Raw genomic sequence first — 18,743 nt, forward strand, 5'->3', positions numbered from 1 at the left:
CAATGAGATAAGCGAATGACATGAAGTAGCATAACTTAGGACTCCGTAGTCGTGCGATGCACTCGGAGTGAATGCCTGTAGACTGTTTTCATATTGGATGCATTTGAATTCTTGATTGCTCATTAAATGCAAAGTGGCCAAACGTAAATGATATCGAATGAGTCATTTCATTGATCAGTGATCTACTCACAAATTCACTGATTGCTTCTCTGAAGTAGAAGATGGTAAGCTGGAGGATATATACATCATTTGTATATGATTTTGTATTGTAATGTCTGGGGTGTATGAGTATTTAATCGAACATTTCCCCGTAGGGATAGTGAAAACAGGATTCTAGGCAAAGCTTCAGTAGACACTTTAATCAAGAGGCATCCTTTTCATGACACACATACAGGCTGCACATGTATGTATCCTTCATAGTAGTAGAAATTAGGCTTTTATACTGAAAGAATTGTATGGTTTGAGCTTTGGCATTTACTTTGTCATTTCATTTGCCTTTCCAAGTTAGTTATTAAGGCTTTCCATCTGCAGACTATAGGACCTTGGACAGATTAAGACTGTTTTTCCTCAAATATTTTCACTCAACTGATGGACTTGTTATCTATCTATCCCATTGTCAATACACACACACAATCCTGCCTCTAACTAAATGCCTCATAATACTAAACAAGAAATGATCGCGACACCCGATAGCCTTGTTCTTGACGAAGACAAACCCCACGATCCCCCGCCGAACGGAGAGGGGTGGGAGTTCTGCTACTCTAAAGGATGCTTGCTCTGCAACTCTACTGATGAAGCCTCTAACAATGCAGAATAGCTTCCTTGTTTACTTCCTACAGGCTCTACATAGTTGGGATGGCAGAGGGGTTTACATTCATGTCAAGTTGATACCCAACTGGGACGCTGGCCGCTTAAAATCACCAGCAGTAGAAAAATACAAATGTTCCCTGCAAAGCATTTCAACCCCAAAGATGTACTTGTAAAAGTTTATTCCACACAACAAAAGACTTGCTCTTTTCCAGGAACTGGAAATATTAAACTAAAAAGGCATTGGTAATATAAAATGCTATTATTGAAATTGGTTGGATTGGAAAATATATTAACAAACCTTAGAACATTCAAAGCATACCAATGTAATTAGCTTGTGTGTGGCAAATATATTTACAATATGCAAAGTCCAAGTTCCATATAAACTGTACAACAATCCATCCACAGGGTGTTAAGGAGGGTTAGCAGTTCGGGGTGAGTGGTTCAATGACCGTGGGCTGCGAAATTACATTGGAATGGGACTCTGGTGATACTGAACTGTGAAGACATTGGCAACATCAGTGGAGGAAACGCATAGAAAGACAAAACAAAGAACAGACATTTTCTCCCAATCAAAGTTGTCTTTTTGTCAATTAAAAAGGCAAGACAAAAACGCTAGACAAGAAACACAACCAAAATATTCTTTGGAATCCATGGTGGTTTGTGTGGGCTCACCCAGTCATTCATCTTGGCGGTTTCACTCTAGAGACCCCTAGGCCTTCTTCATTTTGCTGAGGATGGAGCTGCCGTTCTCATTTTGAGAAGAGTCGCTTTTCTTGCTAATGGCATGGCCGTTGCTGGTGCCGTTCTCGCTGTGTTTGCCGTTGGTGTGGGCGTGGCCACCGTTAAGGCTTCGCTTCAAGTCTTGCTTGGGCAACCGCTTGCCCTTAACGTATGCCTGGATCCAGAAGTTGGAGAAGAGGACGAAGAAAAAGGTGCCGTATACCCAGATGAGGTGAATGACCACGGGGAACTGGTAGTCACAGGTGTCCATGAAGTAGTACTGTGTAGCGTGGAGCGAGACCAGCACAAACTGGACCTGTGGCACCGCAAAACAAATTCACAACCATCCATGTAATGAAAAAAAATGAAGAAAAAGAAAACAGAAACATTTGTTATTGAGTTTGCGCTGAACGTACCAGCTGAATGGCGGTCATGTACTTCTTCCACCAGAGGAACTTCTGGAAGCGGGGGCCGGCCGCGGAGAGGCCGTAGTAGAAGTACATGACGATGTGGACGGAGCAGTTGATCATGGCGTGGAAGGAGCCCATTCCACCTGGAGGGGTGAGACAACAACATGGGGTTACCACTATCCCAACCCATGCCCCGCCCCCATTCGACGCATGGAGTAGTGCACATGAACAGCCATCTCACCTGGGGCGTAGGCCACTCCCCACCACCAGGTCCAGGGCATGAACGAGTGGTGGAAGATGTGAAGGAACGTGATCTGGCCGTCTTTCTTCCTCAGCACAAAGAAGATCTGAGCCACACAAAGAGGGTTGAGGTTAGATTGGAATTGGGAGTTCCTTAAACCAAAAGAGGCCTGGCCCTGATTTCATGCGGTGACGCAATGGCATGAGTAGTAATAAGCTTCCTAGTCTGACTCACCGTGTCCATGAGTTCAATGATTTTGGAGAACCAGAAAAGCCAGGCCACCCTCACCATCTGGTAAAGAGAGTGGACACACTTTACTATGTCTGAACCACACACAACCAATGTTGCTGAAGGGCTTTTTCTGTTGGGGGGGGGGGCATACCCTTGTCGCTTCAGGACTGTCGGAGGTGTCGACGGGATCACATCGCCAGGTGTAGGTGCTCAGCCAGCCAGACATCAGGAACTAGAACGGAAACCCTTTGAGTCACTCCATTTAGCGTCACTAAAGAATGTATTCATTCCAATACGGAATGTTCGGTGACGGCAAGGTCAAAACATACAGCCCGCACCCTGTCATAAACCCTAAGCATAGACTCATTTAAATGTTCAGGGTTTGCCATATCTTTTTTTTTTTTTTATTGAGGAAGTGAGGGATTCCTCACCCTTATCCTAAACCCTTTTTACTAGTTAGATTTTCATGCCCAATTAAGACATTTTAAAATCCTTGGATACTGACCTCGTGGACGATAAATATTGACAGTGCCACAAGGGCAAAGTTGTAGGTTATCATGGCTTCCTTCAGCTGCAGGGGCTTGCGGTTCGCCATGATGCGAGGTCCGAGGTACAGTACAAAGAACAGGTAGCACAGCAGGATGGCGGACATCGCCACCGGGCTCTGCATCAGCGGATACATTGTCATGCGTGGATCTGAAAAGGAAACAATAAATGATCAGATCAGATGAAAGAATGCTTAAACCAAAAGGGCAACAGATAAAAAAAAAGATTTTCAAGGCAAGTCAATTTATAAATCACCATTCAAACAACGTCCATGGTGATTTACAGAGGAAGAAATCAGGTAAAAACATTAAAATCGACCCACCGATCCCACTCAGGAGGTAGTCGTAGATATCCATAGCGTGGGAGCCCATTTCCTGCAGCATCTTAGTGTTCTTGTTTTGAAAGACAATGACCTGTGGCAGAAGAGAGTGTGGGTCTTATTCCTAGTTTCAGACAAAGCAAAAAACCCAAGCAAAGAAACATTTTCTGAAAGCCTGTCCCGTTCTTGGCATTGAAAATAGGTAAACACTTGCCAATGGTGATAGGCCATAGCAAAGTCCAAAATATAATACCAAAAAAAGATGTGTGGCATAGTTCACCAGTAACATTTCAATTTGCAATTCAAATGAGAGCAACGTGATCGCATTAGGCCCAAAGTATTCAACAGGATACGATCACTCCAGAGGAAAAGGGGTAACCTTCATTACTTCGCACATTTCAGGGAATGCAATTTTCTTTTAAACGTTCACAGCTGTAAACACAATTTTGACCACTGATGAGCAACCAATGAATGAGTTTTTCAGCTCATCAGCTGATTGCCCAAAATGTAATTAAGGGTAGAAATGAACTGAGGGCAGGAAAACTCGGGCCCAGTTAACAAAGGTTTCTTACAAAACACCAGGACACCCAGTGCAGCCAGGGCTGCTCATCTGATATGGCATGACTTGGGAGGGGAGTTGCCCACTGGGCTTATCCTGCAAGGACACACGGCCTTCCCACAGCAGATGCACTTTAGAAACAAATCATGGAGCATGTGAAACGCCAGATTTACGCCAAAACAAACACTTTTTATTTTTATATCTACACTGATTCTGAAATGACCTTGGAAAGGTGACACAACAATCTTTTTGTGTAGCGTTTGGAGCCGGACAACTTCTTATCTTTCGGAATGCTCACTGAGGCAATGTCAGTTTAAGTGGGCCAACTGCACGTGACGTAGGAGATCAAACTTAAAGCCAAAGAAAAACTCCACTACGTACTAAAACGCCATTAATCAGACATAAATCAAACACATGCATACTGTCAATTGATTGTTATCTTTGGTTTGCAGAACACAAACCTGGAGGGTGGGTTTCAAGAGACAAACCCGGAGACTGATACTCAACACGCCTTGGAATGACCAGACGTGCCGTGCAAATTCCTACTAATTGATAAGAACACATTTTTTGTTTTAACAATATCTCAGAGAGATGTCATCACAGGAGATACCTCGTTTAAAAAAATTCCAGGGCCCACCTTCCAAAGCTATGCTATAACCGAGATGCGTACAGGAGGCACCTTTTACACCATTACCTCCCATCAACTGGGCTAAAGGTCATGGATATTGTGCAGCCCTCTTTTGCCTCAGCAGCAGAAGTGATCACTCCTCAATACAGTATATTGGCATGGTGGAGCTTGAGAGAAGGCCGCCCTTTATCCACAACCAGGTACAAACATAAGACTCTAAGACAGTACGGTTACACCTTACATTTCCACATGAGCACCCTTGTGTCTGTGGTGGTTCCCACACACATCGAGTTGCACTCTACAAAGAATGTCAATCTTTTTCTAGTTGTACAGTCAAATTCAGTCATCTCGTTTGAAATCCGTGATATATTTGATTTATGGTGAAAATATTTGATCTTCAAATTGTAAACTCCAGCCTTGAGTCAGCTTGAGCTTGAGTAATTTTCCAGATTCACCATATGACGAATGATTAAAATCAGCCTACTCTACCTCTACTTACTCAAAGACTGATTGTTATATTTTTACACAGCCTGTAACGCCTTTACACCTCGGTTGTGACCAGAACATTTGTAAGTCTTCAAATCGTCAGACATATTGCCACCCAAGGGTTAGTCTTGGGACCAGAGAGAATCCATCCTAACGCTATCTCCCAATGCATGAATGAATATGGCGTGGCTGTTTAGATCCAGTGTACGGACACGACCATAGGAATAAACTGAACACTGTCCCCTCACAGTTCACTGCACAATCCCCCATCTTGTAACCCAAGAACTACCATTCTGTATCTGCAGTTAAGGTCAGTTACAATTGTCCCCATTGTCTGTCATCTGGCCAGTCTACTAACAGGTTTATATCTAGTCACCAGACTAAAACTGTCTAACAGGCAGTTTCCTACAAAGTGGTAAAACATTCCCTAATGATAGACACTTTTCCCCGACATTGAATGATATTCAGTTCCACGACAAAGACTGTTACAATGCTACTGTAGCACAACAACGTTCAACGACTTCAACTGACACAATCATCTAAAAACACAACCACCACACAATTTTACAGTGAGGGCATTTAACCTATCTCACTGAGAATGCCAGAAGTGCGTAGATTTGTGCTTTGCTCAAAGGGCACATGATATCAAGGGAAATGTAAACATAATCTGAGCTGGGCCAACACCTTGCGTACACCCCTATTCGTTGAACTATGGGCTACCATGACAACCACAGGGGGTGGTTGCTTTGACTTCTACTACAACCACAAGGCTGCGTACGGCTAGAATGGAGGGGGAGGTCATTTGTCATAGGCAGCAATGAATGTCCATTCTTGTCAATGAATCATGGGTACAGAAGAAACTCAATGTAGGAGTTAATAATGAACCATAGGTAAAGAGGCAGGGAGACGACAGACCCCGTAATAAATTAATAAATTGATAACCAACCGGGTGCAGCCGTTATCGAACAGAGTGAAGCATCTGTTCCCTCGTTTTTCAAACTGTTCCTTAAAACACAGTGCAAGCAATTGCACTGTGTCTAACCTAGCAATGGTAAGTGCTTGGCACTCGTTTCGATGATGATCTGTATTGTACCGAGATATGTACTTATTGTAAATCGCTTTGGATAACAGCATCCGCTAAATGCCCTCAATCTAAATGTAAGCCCGACAGTCCTAACGAACACTACCGCTTCCTGGGGAACAGACACAGAGAACAGAGTAGTTGGAAACCACCAAACCTGTGCTGGCAAATCCACAGAGTCACATCCAACCCAAAGAAACAAGTGCCGGCAGGCCACTCAAGTTAGGTTGGTTGTATCGAGGAAAAGGACATCAACCCCCCTTTGGGGATTAGTACACCAAAACAAGCGTACCTCGGTGAGAGTGTGAAGTCTTCAAGGCAAGGTCTCCCAGGTGGCGGAGTCTACCCAGCAGGACAGGGAAGTGCAAAACAAAGCAGCAGCTGAAGAAGACCAGAGCAGCAGACACAGACAGCAGCCAACACAGAAGGGCAGAGAGAGAGAAAGAGAGCGAGCAAGAGAAGGGAAAAAAAGTGATCAAGTGTGACTGGTACTGCACTCCTCAGATTCTCCGCCCTCCCTGACTCACACGGCGGATGAATAACTAGCTCACACACACACACAGAGAGAGAGAGAGAGAGAGAGAGAGAGAGAGAGAGAGAGAGAGAGAGAGAGAGAGAGAGAGAGAGAGAGAGAGAGAGAGAGAGAGAGAGAGAGAGAGAGAGAGAGAGAGAGAGAGAGAGAGAGAGAGAGAGAGAGAGAGAGAGAGAGAGAGAGAGAGAGAGAACAATGGCAATGGGTGGAGCAACAGAACGAGAGAGAGCAATGACCCCGTTTTCTACCCACCAATGGAAAAGATGTAACAAAATAAATAATAATTGAAGGTGAAGAACACAGACAAACACACCTAAATAGAAAGACCAATGGCACCTCAACATGAGCTGGCCTGTGGGTTTCAGCGCGGGGCAGGCTGATAATATTATTCACACACACGCTGCCGGGATACGGTTACCATGAAGGGGGCATTGTTACGACTCTAGCGGCTAGCTGCAACGCCAACACCCAGAAAGCAAAGACAACATTTGTTTACAAAGTACAAACGACTCAATATCCAAGTATTTCCATGCTTCAAAAGCGTTAATGTCCATGTGGTTGGCGGGAAGGGGGTGGATTTCTACTCCTCACAGAATTGTTGAGATATCGCGCCTAAGTGTTTCCCATCCCTTCATTGCTCTCGGCTGAGGCAAATGCAAGTGTAGAGATGCACTAAAGTTAACTTAAATTCTGCTGAATAAACGAGAAGTTGCAACAGAGTTTGTGGACTGCATCACAAATATACTTTTATTAAAAATAATGTGACTTATGTCAACCAAACCTCAGAGTATGCGAGAAGATGTGTAACGCAGTAGTAACTACTTAAAGAAAGCATTATATGGGTCTTTCTGTACTGGCAGATGAACCGTCAAAGACAGTATTTCTATGCAGAACTACGGCAGATTTTCCAGAACTGGAACAACTAACTTCCCCTCGCACAGACACACCCAACATGAGACACCTTACCTGGTTTGCTTAACCACACACAACACATGAACCAGTTGCACTAATTTAAATGTTAAAGTATCCTACTGTTGAACAAAGGCTACTCAAAGGATTTATTCAAAGCATGTATTCAAAGTCCTTTGCTGTAATTCAAACGATGGGTTACCTACATACTGCACTTGCATCTTCTGTGCCTAAGAAGCAAAAAACATGCCTTGGGTGAAACAAAATGAACACCACGTCCATCTGATCATCTCAGGCCTAGGGGGCATGCATGCTCAAGTTAACGGGGATAGTCGTAGATAGGTAATAAGGACCAGGCGTCAACTGTCATTAGTCACTAGTTCCTAGATATACTATGATTAACAGCTGAAACGGCAGGTTCGACAAGCAACTCATAACTCTCAGGAGGGGAGATGAGACGATATGATATGATAATGTACCCTCATTGCCCCCACACTCCTCAAGGACACCCAACAAGGCCAGCGAGGGCATGAATGGTTGTTTATACTGCTAGCCAACGGTCTTCCATCAAGTCAGAGATTAGGAAATCACACTTCAGCGATTTGTCGTCCACGTTGTCCAAACACACACATGATGTGGTCATGCCAAATCCAATGGTTAGGTCAACCACCGTTGAGGAGGGCCGGAATGTAAAAATCTATTGAGGAATCATAAGTGGTACTTAGAACAGAGAGTTCCTGCATCTTAGAATGTAGAAAATTGAGACATTTTGGCTGAGCGCCCAATTGACAGGTGTAGCGAGGACAATACACATTTCTCAACAGGATTTAGAACTGGGCCTCAGGGATACATGCCAGCCTCAAACGAACGTTGCATAGCTAATGTATTAAGACCATTAACTTTGTGTTGGGCCTTCCCAGTGCATACACAGGTGAACCGTGCACACCAAGTCAATTCCCGTCCGGAAAGAGCGGCAGTACAGACAATTTACTCGATGAACATGGGCCAAGGAAATCAATGTCGGCCGCGAGTCGGCGACAGGACAGAGGAGTACAAGCGTCCCGAACTATCGAGCCACATTCCGATCACACAAGCGCCGTGGCTCACCAGATAAAGAGTTATTCATTTAGTGGATCTGTCAGTCTGTGGCGACAACAAGCGAGACGTAGGACGTCTGCTCTCTGTGACTGACAAAGGAAGGCTCACTGTTGACGGTAAACAAAGATGTGTAAAGTCGACGCCTAATGGAAACCCAAGATATTCAAAGGTTTACCAGGTACGACAAACTACATTTGTTACAGAAAAAGAGTAAACTGGACTCAAACTTGAGCGACCACTTCTGTATCCAAGAGCAACCACCCCCCCCCCCACACTCCTCCTCCTTACGTCAAATCATGATCGATTCATGTTTGAAAATGTGCAATTAGATATCACACATCCCTATTCAACTCCACTGCAATACTACCCGAAAAAACTACCGGTTAAGCACTAAAACTACAGGCAAACATCACAGAGAAAAAATGGAATGTTGATGTATGGTGGCGGCCCCCCGCCCTGCCCCTCCCCCAGCACCTCTAGGTTTCAATGACGGTAGGGTGGTTTAGGATAGGATGGGTTGGGGGGGGGGGGGTTCAACGGCTACCTGCCATTGTTCACACAAAGCAACCAACACAGAAACCTGCCGAACGTCCCTTTAATTTAAGCCTGTGCACCTTTTCAGCAATGCGACTAATTGCTGCTTGTGAGGCGTGTTTGTGGAACAGCCGAGTCTCGGCAGCTGTTGGAAGAGTGCACAGCACGTCACACCACTGCCTCGGATCCTCTTGGAAGCTGGCACTGGAACAAAGGTCGGAATTCTATAGGACATGCCCTCAAATCGTATGACATGCCGCGATGTCAGGACTAGCCGCTTAGCGGTATGAAAAGAATGATAACAAACTTGTAATAAAAACTGATTTAATGCATTTCAGCCCACGCAAGCGTTTACTGCTAGTGACGTACTCCGTGTAGCGGTACCTGATGTTTTTTGTTTTTTATAGACGTGAAAGGTGACAGAGCAACGCCTTGTTTCCTGTTTTGGAACAGAGTTGTTCTACAGAGGGCCAGTCAGCAGGAGGCTTCCTGAATGGTATTTTAATAAGTGTGTTTAAGGACAGTCGAGTACTGCTGGTCGGGTTTGTGTTTGCCAATTACACGCTTACACCTGCGGCCTTCCAACCACACAATGGTTTGTAACAAATAAGCAGTGACAGAAGGAGAACCGCCAATTTCACAAAGCTTTGAGCTTGGCTATTAATGGTAATCCTTGACCCTCCCATCTCCCACATCTCTGAGGCCCCATCATGAGGCCGAATATCATGATAAGAATATTGACCAAGACCAAGCCCCTTATCATGATAAGAATTTAAGAGAGCGTAGCTAAATCAAAGTGTTGTTTTTTTTTGTTCTTACCAATCCTTACAGGATATTTGCCCAACTTTAGTAATTGTAAATTTACATCATTAAGAACCTTTTAGGACATCTGTCATTTGATTCTGTGTGATACATAGATGAATACTTTATTGATCCCTAGGGGAGGCCGGCGCAATATATTTTCCATATGTAAAGACTGAGGGTCTTATATTCACAACCTTTAACATAACCGGACACTGGCTTTGTTTGAGTCAGGTGATATGTTCTTCATCCTTCCATTAAATATACGCCATTACATTACCCATGCTTGAACATACATCCTAACAGATATGGACAGATAATCACAAAGGGTCGAGGCAGCGACAGGGTTCAGCTGGACAAGCAGGCCTGTAGCCAAATCGGTCAAAGAGCATTTGGAAAGTGTGGCCTTCTTGGTTGGGGAACTCTCCTTAGCACTGCGCCTGTATGATTTAGCCAGAGATTTAATAAAACGATTTGTTTGATTTTTGTTTATATAAACGTTTAAATAATTGTAAATTGCCTGCCATACGAAAGCGGAAGTCAAACAATCTTCAACTTACATTCAACTTAAAATAAACCCCGTCTTCACGATTAAACACATCTAAATGGAATTCCCCAAAGGAATTCATCGAAGAGACTAGTTTCGAGTCGGTTCCTCTTATCAACATCCCCTTTCTACCTGCCTTGCGTCAATTGGCGCAACAGGCTGGCAAGGAGACGCAGGGCAAATGATGAAGCGTAACGACGGCGCTGAGGGAGTCTGCGTCATTATGAATTCCTGACCTTGAAAGGGTTTCTGATGATATGGAGTTCCACGACCGCGAGTTTTGGTGGGTACATGGGGCCTACAGACACATGTGATTCTCCGAATAGCCGTTTAACCGGCTTCGCCACGGTGCCGCTATTATTTAAATAAAATGTTAATCAGTCGAGAGACGGGCTAGGGTAGGACACTCATGACGCGGTAAGGTTGTAGTGTTTCAAAGTGTTTCAAAGTTCACTCCCAAGAACAATTTACCTTAAAGCACATCCAGGTCAATGTAGCCTGTGTTGGACTCTGCAACACAGGTGCTCAAGGTGGCAACTAGGCTAGGAAGAGAGAGGTTGGATAAAAGCGCAGCGGTTCAAGAAATTCAAAGGCATGTCTCCAAAAACAAGCTCTACGAACGTCAGAATCGCCCTTTGCCATAGCCTACTGAATTATGCAGATTCTGCGGCTCTGGAACGATTCAGGCCCGTGGAAGCGTGCCTGTGCCTAACTTTAAACCAATCAAACAACCCGAATCTACGAATGAATGGGACAGCCAGCAACACATGGGCACACTCTTTGCAAAACGACTATTGATACGGCCTCATCAAGCGGATATCTGGGGCCGCTAGTTGCTTGCTTCCGGGAAGTATTAAACAGTTTACCGCTGAAACACGACGAAACGCATCATAATTCACGCAACAAGTAGGCTTCGTTAATAGATGTAATACTCACTTGAAAGAAGGAGGCGAAATAAATAAGTAAGTTCAAGCGTCTTCTGGGACTCGCTTATCTTTCCACCCGCTTCCTCGTCGCGACCGCGGCGTTATAGAGGGATCTTGTTCTTTGTGGCCCAGCCCAAAGCCACTGATGGAGCTGCTGAAGGTGGAGTCATGCACGCACCTACTCTGCTCTGAGCGCCTGATACGGAAGTGCTAACCTGCCGTTATACACGCCAACATCAGTCCTAGGTTGAAGCCTACATGGGGTTTCTTTCTTTTAATCTTTCTTAATTTCGTTCTTTCTCTGACGATCTGTCTGTGTGTCATTACCGACTTATTTCACTTTTATCCGGTCTCTATCTATTACTGATTTATTTTTTATCAAACCGTTCACTAGTATACTCTTTACTTAAAACAAGAGTTGGGCCATTTACGCACATGGTGTGAGTTGTAAAGACACCCATGCAATTGTTGCACAATTAACTTGAAGAAAAGCAAATCTTAGTCCTCAGTTTAGTCACCTGAGTTTAATGACTTTATTATGGCAGAGAGCATGGTCCAACGTGATCCTGCACGTTTTCAGCGCGTCACCGTCTCAACCCGTCGGTTTTCCGTACACCTGCTGGGGCACGCGGATACTCTGGAGACCATCCTTATCACGTGACACCGGGTCATGTGATCAGGATCCTTGAGGAACCATGTCCTGTAACCGAAAAGAGACACACACACACACACACACACACACACACACACACACACACACACACACACACACACACACACACACACACACACAGAGCGAGACCTACACAGCCAGATAGAGGGAGGGATATTGTTATACTGAATGCCCTATAATTTTTTGTTATTAACTATTTCAACATTATTGCACAAAATTGAAAAGATAATAGGTAAGATGAATGGAAAGTTAACACCCACAACACCTGGCTGTATTTACATGGAGGTTCTCTGTGCATGGTAATCATTTCCCTAATGAGCCTCAACGTTTACTTTATTACTTTATTGTAAAGATGATGCAAATGCTGTTGCCATGGGAACCTATGCCACAGCAGGATCACACCAACAGTTCCCCACCCAGCTAGCGTTTACAACCAAAAGGTTGCTGGTCGAGTTAAGGCCCATGGAGTACGGCCCTTGTTGAAGTCCTCTTGGTATTAGACACGCGTACCTCAGAGGTATGAGCTCCAGTTGGAGATGATTTTGTCAAGTGGTGTGACTTTTGTGAGTGCTGTGACATTTCTCCCTGGGCAGGTTTCGAAAAACTGCATATCAAAGAGTTCATCAGGGGGCCACTAATCATGAAGAGACGGGTGCTTGTCAGTGATATGAATCAGGGTGGATGGTAAATGGAGCTTTCTCTGTAGCCAAAGATGCAGATTAACGTGAATGTTTAGACATTTGTCATGATCTGCTGGTTCAGTATGGTTCAAAGCATAAAGTAGGGTCATATTCAGAAAGTTAGAGATGGTTCTCTTATACTAGGTAGGTGTTAATAATAATAGTACTTGGTGTTAATAGCTAATATTCCAGCCACATATAGATACGGGTTGTCTTCAATAAGCAAATAGATTTCTGTCGAAGAGCGGTTCATGGTGTGTAAACTGTAGGTGTTGTATGTGGCTGCAGCGCACAGATTGTGTCTCTCCCTTCAAATAGGCTGGTAAGAATTCTAGGGATAATGATGACCTCTAGTGGAAAGGTTAGAACAATGCAGTCCTATAGCGATAGAATGTATTTTTGCATATTCGCAGCAGCAGTAGACAGTTGCCTGCATCAGATTCACAAACCCTGTATTTCATCACCGTATATCCATTGGTGTTTGTTCACCTGTCTAGGGCCACAAGATGCAATGCATCTTGGATACACTGCTGTAACAAAGCTTCACTAAACTAATCTCAAATGTAATCCCAAAAAGCTTTCAAAATTGAAATCCTGTCCTGTCTGCACAGCTCCATAACAGTTGGACTGACTTCATAGCCAGAAGGTGCTCTTCTAGCAAAACTGCATAAACTGGTTCTACTCGGCCTTTGAATAAACAGCTGAATGGTTCTGTTAACATTGCGGCAATGTCTTTAAACATCTTTAAGTCATATTATCCTAACTAAGAATTTAAATAACATGTTTGAACCGCAAACATTCAGCCACGGCCGCGGGCTGAATGTGCTCCTCATAATAATATGTCGATCAGTCACAGGAATTGTTGTTTCAGGGCGTGCTGCAAAGCAGGACTATAGCAGATGCTGGGACCAATCTGCTAAGTGATCTTCCCAGAGGACAGAGAGAGAGAGACAGAAAATACGCGAAGGACAGCAACGCATCTGGAACCTCGCAATGTTGATTTATAGGTCCTAGGTACACACACACACACACACACGCACACACACACACACACACACACACACACACACACACACACACACACACACACACACACACACACACACACACACACACATACACACACACACCCCAAAACACATGCACAGACAAATACACAAAAACACTCAAACAGACAGAGATAAAGAAGGACGTAGTAGACAAAGTCAGGATGTGACATCATACAGGAAGAGAAGCCAAGCAACTTATTTTTCCATTTGTGCCCCTGCCTCTGTGTGTTGTGAGCAGCAGTGGGTTTGAGTGGGAGACTCCCTGTCTGCTAGTGGCCGTGAGGGAGAAGAGACAGGGGCTGCAGGGAGAGGGTGGACAAAGCTGGACTTGTTCTCCACAGGGAATTTAAAGTCACTGGAGAGACTTCTGCCTGCTTCCCACAGCTCTCCACCACATTCCAGGTCCGCCGCTCTTGGACACAAACCAGGTAGGCCTACAGTGAAGTTGTTTTTCTTTTCTGCAATCTCTTTCTGTCTTCCTCCCGACCTCTCCCTCTGTGTCGGTCTCCTTTTCGAAAGGTTTTCGGCTTATTTAAGCTTGCATGGATTGTCAGTAACTTTGGAGGAATGTTTGGCAAAGAGCTGCTCCATTGTTCTGCTCCAGTGATGATCATATGTCAGCCGTCTTCGGAAACCTACAAGATCGGGCACGATTTGCTGTGAGGTTTGTTATGAAGCGTGACAGACACCCAGCAGACTTAAGGGAACCAAAATCCCTTTAGTGCATTCTTCTATGCAGTTTTGCTTTAGAAAAAGAGGTTCTCTCTTAGGTACATGTTAAAGACAGTTAGAGTCTTGATTCTGCAACGAAAGTAAAACTTGCTATTCACGCCACACGCTTTTGTTTTGGAATCCGTTACGGCTGCACTCGACCACGTAGCTGTGCCCCTAGTGGCTACTATTCACTGTGAAGACTACTCTTTTACCATGCAAAAAAGAAGCTCACACGGGCTTCTGCTTCTCATACTCAAGTCAACAACCCTAGAGAGGGGTTGAAAAGTCAACAACAGAAAAATTGTATAAACTGAGCAACAAACTTCAGTCTGCCTGTGATTATTTTCTTGGCACATGCTTTTTAACCTATAAATACATTATGGTTCTCTGGACATTCTTGTGGACGGAGGGTTCAGTGTATGTTTGGTCGCCAGGAATGATGAATATGACCACAGCGGAACAGAAACTTGGGGGGGTTTGGGTCAACAGAATATGCTGAAAAAACTCCCTCAGGAAGTCTTGGTTCGAACGGGACATATGACACAAATGCGGATGTAGTCACAACGTCACAACGTCACAGCTCCCCCCCCTCCCCCCTCCCCCCCTCCGACCTTCCCTCCCCCTCCCGTGTGTGAAACTACCGAAGCCAATCCGTGGGAAACCTTAGGACACCTAAAGGTGCCACATTGCAACACACCATTAATTTTGTCCTGTCATCATTCAAATCAAGCAGTAGTTCTTCTTATTGAGCAAAACCTGTTTTCAACATTTATTTTTCTAAATAATATCATTCAGCAGCATTTGCCTTATTTAGTTTACATGATTAAACACCAAAAGCAGTGAGTACTTAAGAACAGATGCAGAGCGTGGTTATAGCTTGGTTTTCAATATATCAACTGCCAGATTTTTTTTTCTCTTTATAAAAATGAATTGCCTATATTGCCTAACCTTTATCAGGTTTTTAACACCTTATCACTGTTTGAGTGCTGAAGATATGTGCTTTTTCTCCTACCGTTTTGCATTATCTATCTAAACACTGTACCTAATTGGTAAAGATTGCCAGTGGTGAGAAACTTATCATGTCACACAATGAGATACGTCCCTGGTGGACTAAAATTACTCCAGCGTTCAACGCAGAACAGTAGTATATGAATTACCAGATATATTCGGTTTGTAATCTATCTATATGATATATGAACATACGCCTCAACAAATTCATTGAAATGATGCATTTGGAGCTCTATGTTGTGCGTACACTGGGGATGTGTGATGGGCCTAATTAGGATTTAATGAGTGTGTAAGACTCTCCTCACTTTCTCTCTGTTCCACAGATAGATGCATTGGGGAAATAAGAGTGACCTCCACTGTTCTCCGTTGACACATCAACTTTAACAGCAGTTTGCTTACCTGGTACCACACCCTGACTCAGTCCCCACAACCAACAGGGTTTTATTTGTCTAGCCCCACTGCAGGAGGGGGGGGGGGATACGATCATTCGACCCCTAATGGCCCTGTGTCTCGGACAAGTGTTCAGCAAGGACAAAACCTTCCGGCCTCGGAAGAGGTTCGAACCAGGAACCCAGCGCTTTGAGCTCTACAAGAAGGCCCAGGCCTCTCTGAAGTCCGGCCTAGACCTCAGGAAGGTGGTGCAGCTGCCCGAGGGCGAGAACATCAATGACTGGATCGCCGTGCACGTGGTGGACTTCTTCAACCGCATTAACCTGATCTACGGCACGGTGAGCGAGTTCTGCAGTGAGCGCTCCTGCCCCACCATGTCCGGCGGTCTGCGCTACGAGTACCGGTGGCAGGACGGTGAGGACTACCGCAAGCCCACCAAGCTGCCTGCCCTCAAGTACATGAACCTGCTGATGGACTGGATCGAGTCGCGCATCAACGACGAGGACATCTTCCCCACCAGAGTAGGTGTGTTTGAGGAACAGGAGGCCGGCATGACCTAACCCTGCATCGGTGATGGGGTACCACTCATGCTAATTTGGTCCTTTGTCCTGCTCAATTTATTTTCCTTAATAGAGGTTATAATGGGGAAAGTTGGACTGGGAGTTAATTGTAAAATGACCATGACATTTAGATAAAAGTCAGTGTTCCTCATGAGGTTGTGGAATTATTGCCATCTCATCACCATTAGATGGCCGTCAGAATGAAAGAGTAGAGCTCCCTACCTTAATTGAAAATCGGTGCACCGCAATGCACTTTAACACAAAAGATGCAACTGAGCAATCATCATCATCATCGTGTAGTCGAAATAGGATAGAGATGGGGAGGCAGAATAGTCTTGTGGTTCCAAGCGTGTTTGACCCATAGCCAAAACCTTATGGTTCGGTCTTCAATCTCCCCAATCCACCGGTTGGCCCTCTTGAGCAAGATTCCCAACCATAATTCCTGCTCATTAATGAAATGTCTCTCAGAGAAAGCATCAATGTGCATCTCTCTGAATAAAAGCTTCTGTTCAAAATAAGAGAATCATTCACATTGGGGCACAAAAAATGAAACCGAATGCACGTCTCAAACTGACCCACACTATTCTCCTCCCCCAGGCGTTCCTTTCCCCAGGAACTTCCAGCAGGTGTGCAAGAAGATGCTGAGCCGACTGTTCCGCGTCTTCGTGCACGTGTACATCCACCACTTTGACAGCATTTGCAGCATGGGGGCCGAGGCCCACATCAACACATGCTACAAACATTACTACTACTTCATATCCGAGTTCAGCCTCATCGAGCACTCAGAGCTGGAACCCCTGGTGAGGAGGACCTGGTGGGGAGGACGTACTAGTGGGAGCTGTGGGAGGTGAAGGGCAGGTGTCGGGGGGGGGGGGGGGAGCTGGATAGTGGCTCATGCATAGTGTATGGCAAGATGCTTAAAGGTGACATAGTATACCGTGATTAGCCGTTACAAGCTGTTCTGAGAATCCGCCTCTTCTGGAATCACAAGTGGGCGTGTCCACCTAGATGTATGACGGCTAGAGGAGCAACGTTTGCTACAGTCCACTGGGTAGGCTGGTAGACTGGTCTATCGAGGGTACATCTAGGTGGAAAACGCCCACTTGTGATGGGGAATCAAACCCTTTATCCCGGTTAGGGGTTAGATTCCCACTGGGGCAGTGAGAATGTAATGCATACACTATCTCTGCATCCACCAAATGGCATATAATTCTCTTTATTTTTTTATTTATTAACTCTTTTCTTTATTTAATCACCTGTATTTTAATTCACTGTCAGTGTGTGGATACAAATTTTGTGTTCACTATCACTCACTGCAAGTAAATAGGTAAGGTCACGGAGGTGATAGGATATGAAAACACACCTCATCAGTGTAATGAAGTAATTGTTACAGTTTGCAGTGGACGTAACTTGTGTTAATGGTTGACACCGTTTCCATTACACTTGAGGCAGTCAATATTAATATCAGAGTTTTGTATAGGGCTAGATAAACGGGTTTCGTCAGTATGATAAGGGATATGCAAAAACCGGGAACATAACTTGGGGAAAATGTGCCAGAAACACTTGAAAGTTGTACTATAAACAGCCAAGGCAGTATTTCTGTTGTTAACACCGACGTACCTATGTGTGTCATTGAAAATAGTAATTTGGCACTTTATTGACATTGTGTATGCCTTTTTTGTCCCTTTCTTACACATGTATCTCCCCCTTCTTTCTCCAGAAAGCCATGACAGAGAAGATATGCAACTAACTTCAGCGTATGGAGACAGTTTGGCAGTTTACATTTCAACATTCCCTGAGCCTGGAGAGGAATCAAACAATTCAAAAAAAGACTTTCCAAACAGACTGTTCCCCAAAAAACACATTCTGGAAGTTATCTGTGAAGCTATACATAGAGCATGTTTCTTTAGGGAGTTTTTTCTTAGTTTAGTTGTTAAATATAAAATGTGTTAAATGCTTTATTTTCTTTGATACTCTTGATTGATCCAAAACAATTGTACCAGAGAGAGTATTTGCATTATTGTTTTCATATATATGTTATTTTCCATATAAAGTCAATGTATTTACAGTGTAAATATTGGTTTGCCTTAATAAAACCTGAATCCAGAGCCATTAATAGCTCTGCCTGAATCTATTATCAAGAGGGTTTCTGAGGTCAATCTGAATAGAGCCGCTTCCCGAATAGCCTAGAAGAGGAAGCTTATGAGGTAGGCAGTATTCCTTCCGTCAAGAACTTGCTTGATATGCATTCTTAGGACGTTTCGTCATGCACATAATCTCCCCTTATGTGT

General features: G+C 44.3%; 2 protein-coding genes across 6 annotated transcripts; one reads left to right on the forward strand and one right to left on the reverse strand.

The window, feature by feature from the left end:
* Positions 1–972: 972 nt before the first annotated feature.
* On the reverse strand, positions 973–11,521 carry elovl1b (ELOVL fatty acid elongase 1b). 3 transcript variants are annotated; one of them, XM_079740497.1, is made up of 9 exons: positions 11,389–11,512; positions 6,324–6,412; positions 3,281–3,371; positions 2,918–3,108; positions 2,564–2,644; positions 2,416–2,472; positions 2,182–2,287; positions 1,947–2,083; positions 973–1,846 (listed from the first exon to the last, which is right to left on the reverse strand). In XM_079740497.1, exons 3-9 carry the CDS (start codon positions 3,339–3,341, stop codon positions 1,520–1,522), a joined length of 960 nt encoding a protein of 319 aa, XP_079596623.1. In that variant the 5' UTR covers positions 3,342–3,371; positions 6,324–6,412; positions 11,389–11,512; the 3' UTR covers positions 973–1,519. The 3 variants fall into 3 exon arrangements, with proteins under 3 accessions (XP_079596623.1, XP_079596621.1, XP_079596622.1); XM_079740495.1 differs by lacking the exon at positions 6,324–6,412 and adding an exon at positions 10,924–10,994 and having other exon boundaries at positions 11,389–11,477; XM_079740496.1 differs by lacking the exon at positions 6,324–6,412 and having other exon boundaries at positions 11,389–11,521.
* Positions 11,522–13,856: 2,335 nt separating this feature from the next.
* Positions 13,857–18,554, forward strand: mob3c (MOB kinase activator 3C). 3 transcript variants are annotated; one of them, XM_079739625.1, is made up of 4 exons: positions 13,857–14,208; positions 15,826–16,417; positions 17,050–17,252; positions 18,173–18,554. In XM_079739625.1, the coding sequence occupies exons 2-4, from the start codon at positions 16,000–16,002 to the stop codon at positions 18,200–18,202; spliced, it is 651 nt and encodes a 216-aa protein (XP_079595751.1). In that variant the 5' UTR covers positions 13,857–14,208; positions 15,826–15,999; the 3' UTR covers positions 18,203–18,554. The 3 variants fall into 3 exon arrangements, with proteins under 3 accessions (XP_079595751.1, XP_079595753.1, XP_079595752.1); XM_079739627.1 differs by having other exon boundaries at positions 18,177–18,554; XM_079739626.1 differs by having other exon boundaries at positions 15,956–16,417.
* Positions 18,555–18,743: the final 189 nt, after the last annotated feature.

This window comes from Pollachius pollachius (genome assembly GCF_949987615.1).
Source record: "Pollachius pollachius genome assembly, chromosome: 7".
Classification (NCBI taxonomy): Eukaryota; Metazoa; Chordata; class Actinopteri; order Gadiformes; family Gadidae; genus Pollachius; species Pollachius pollachius.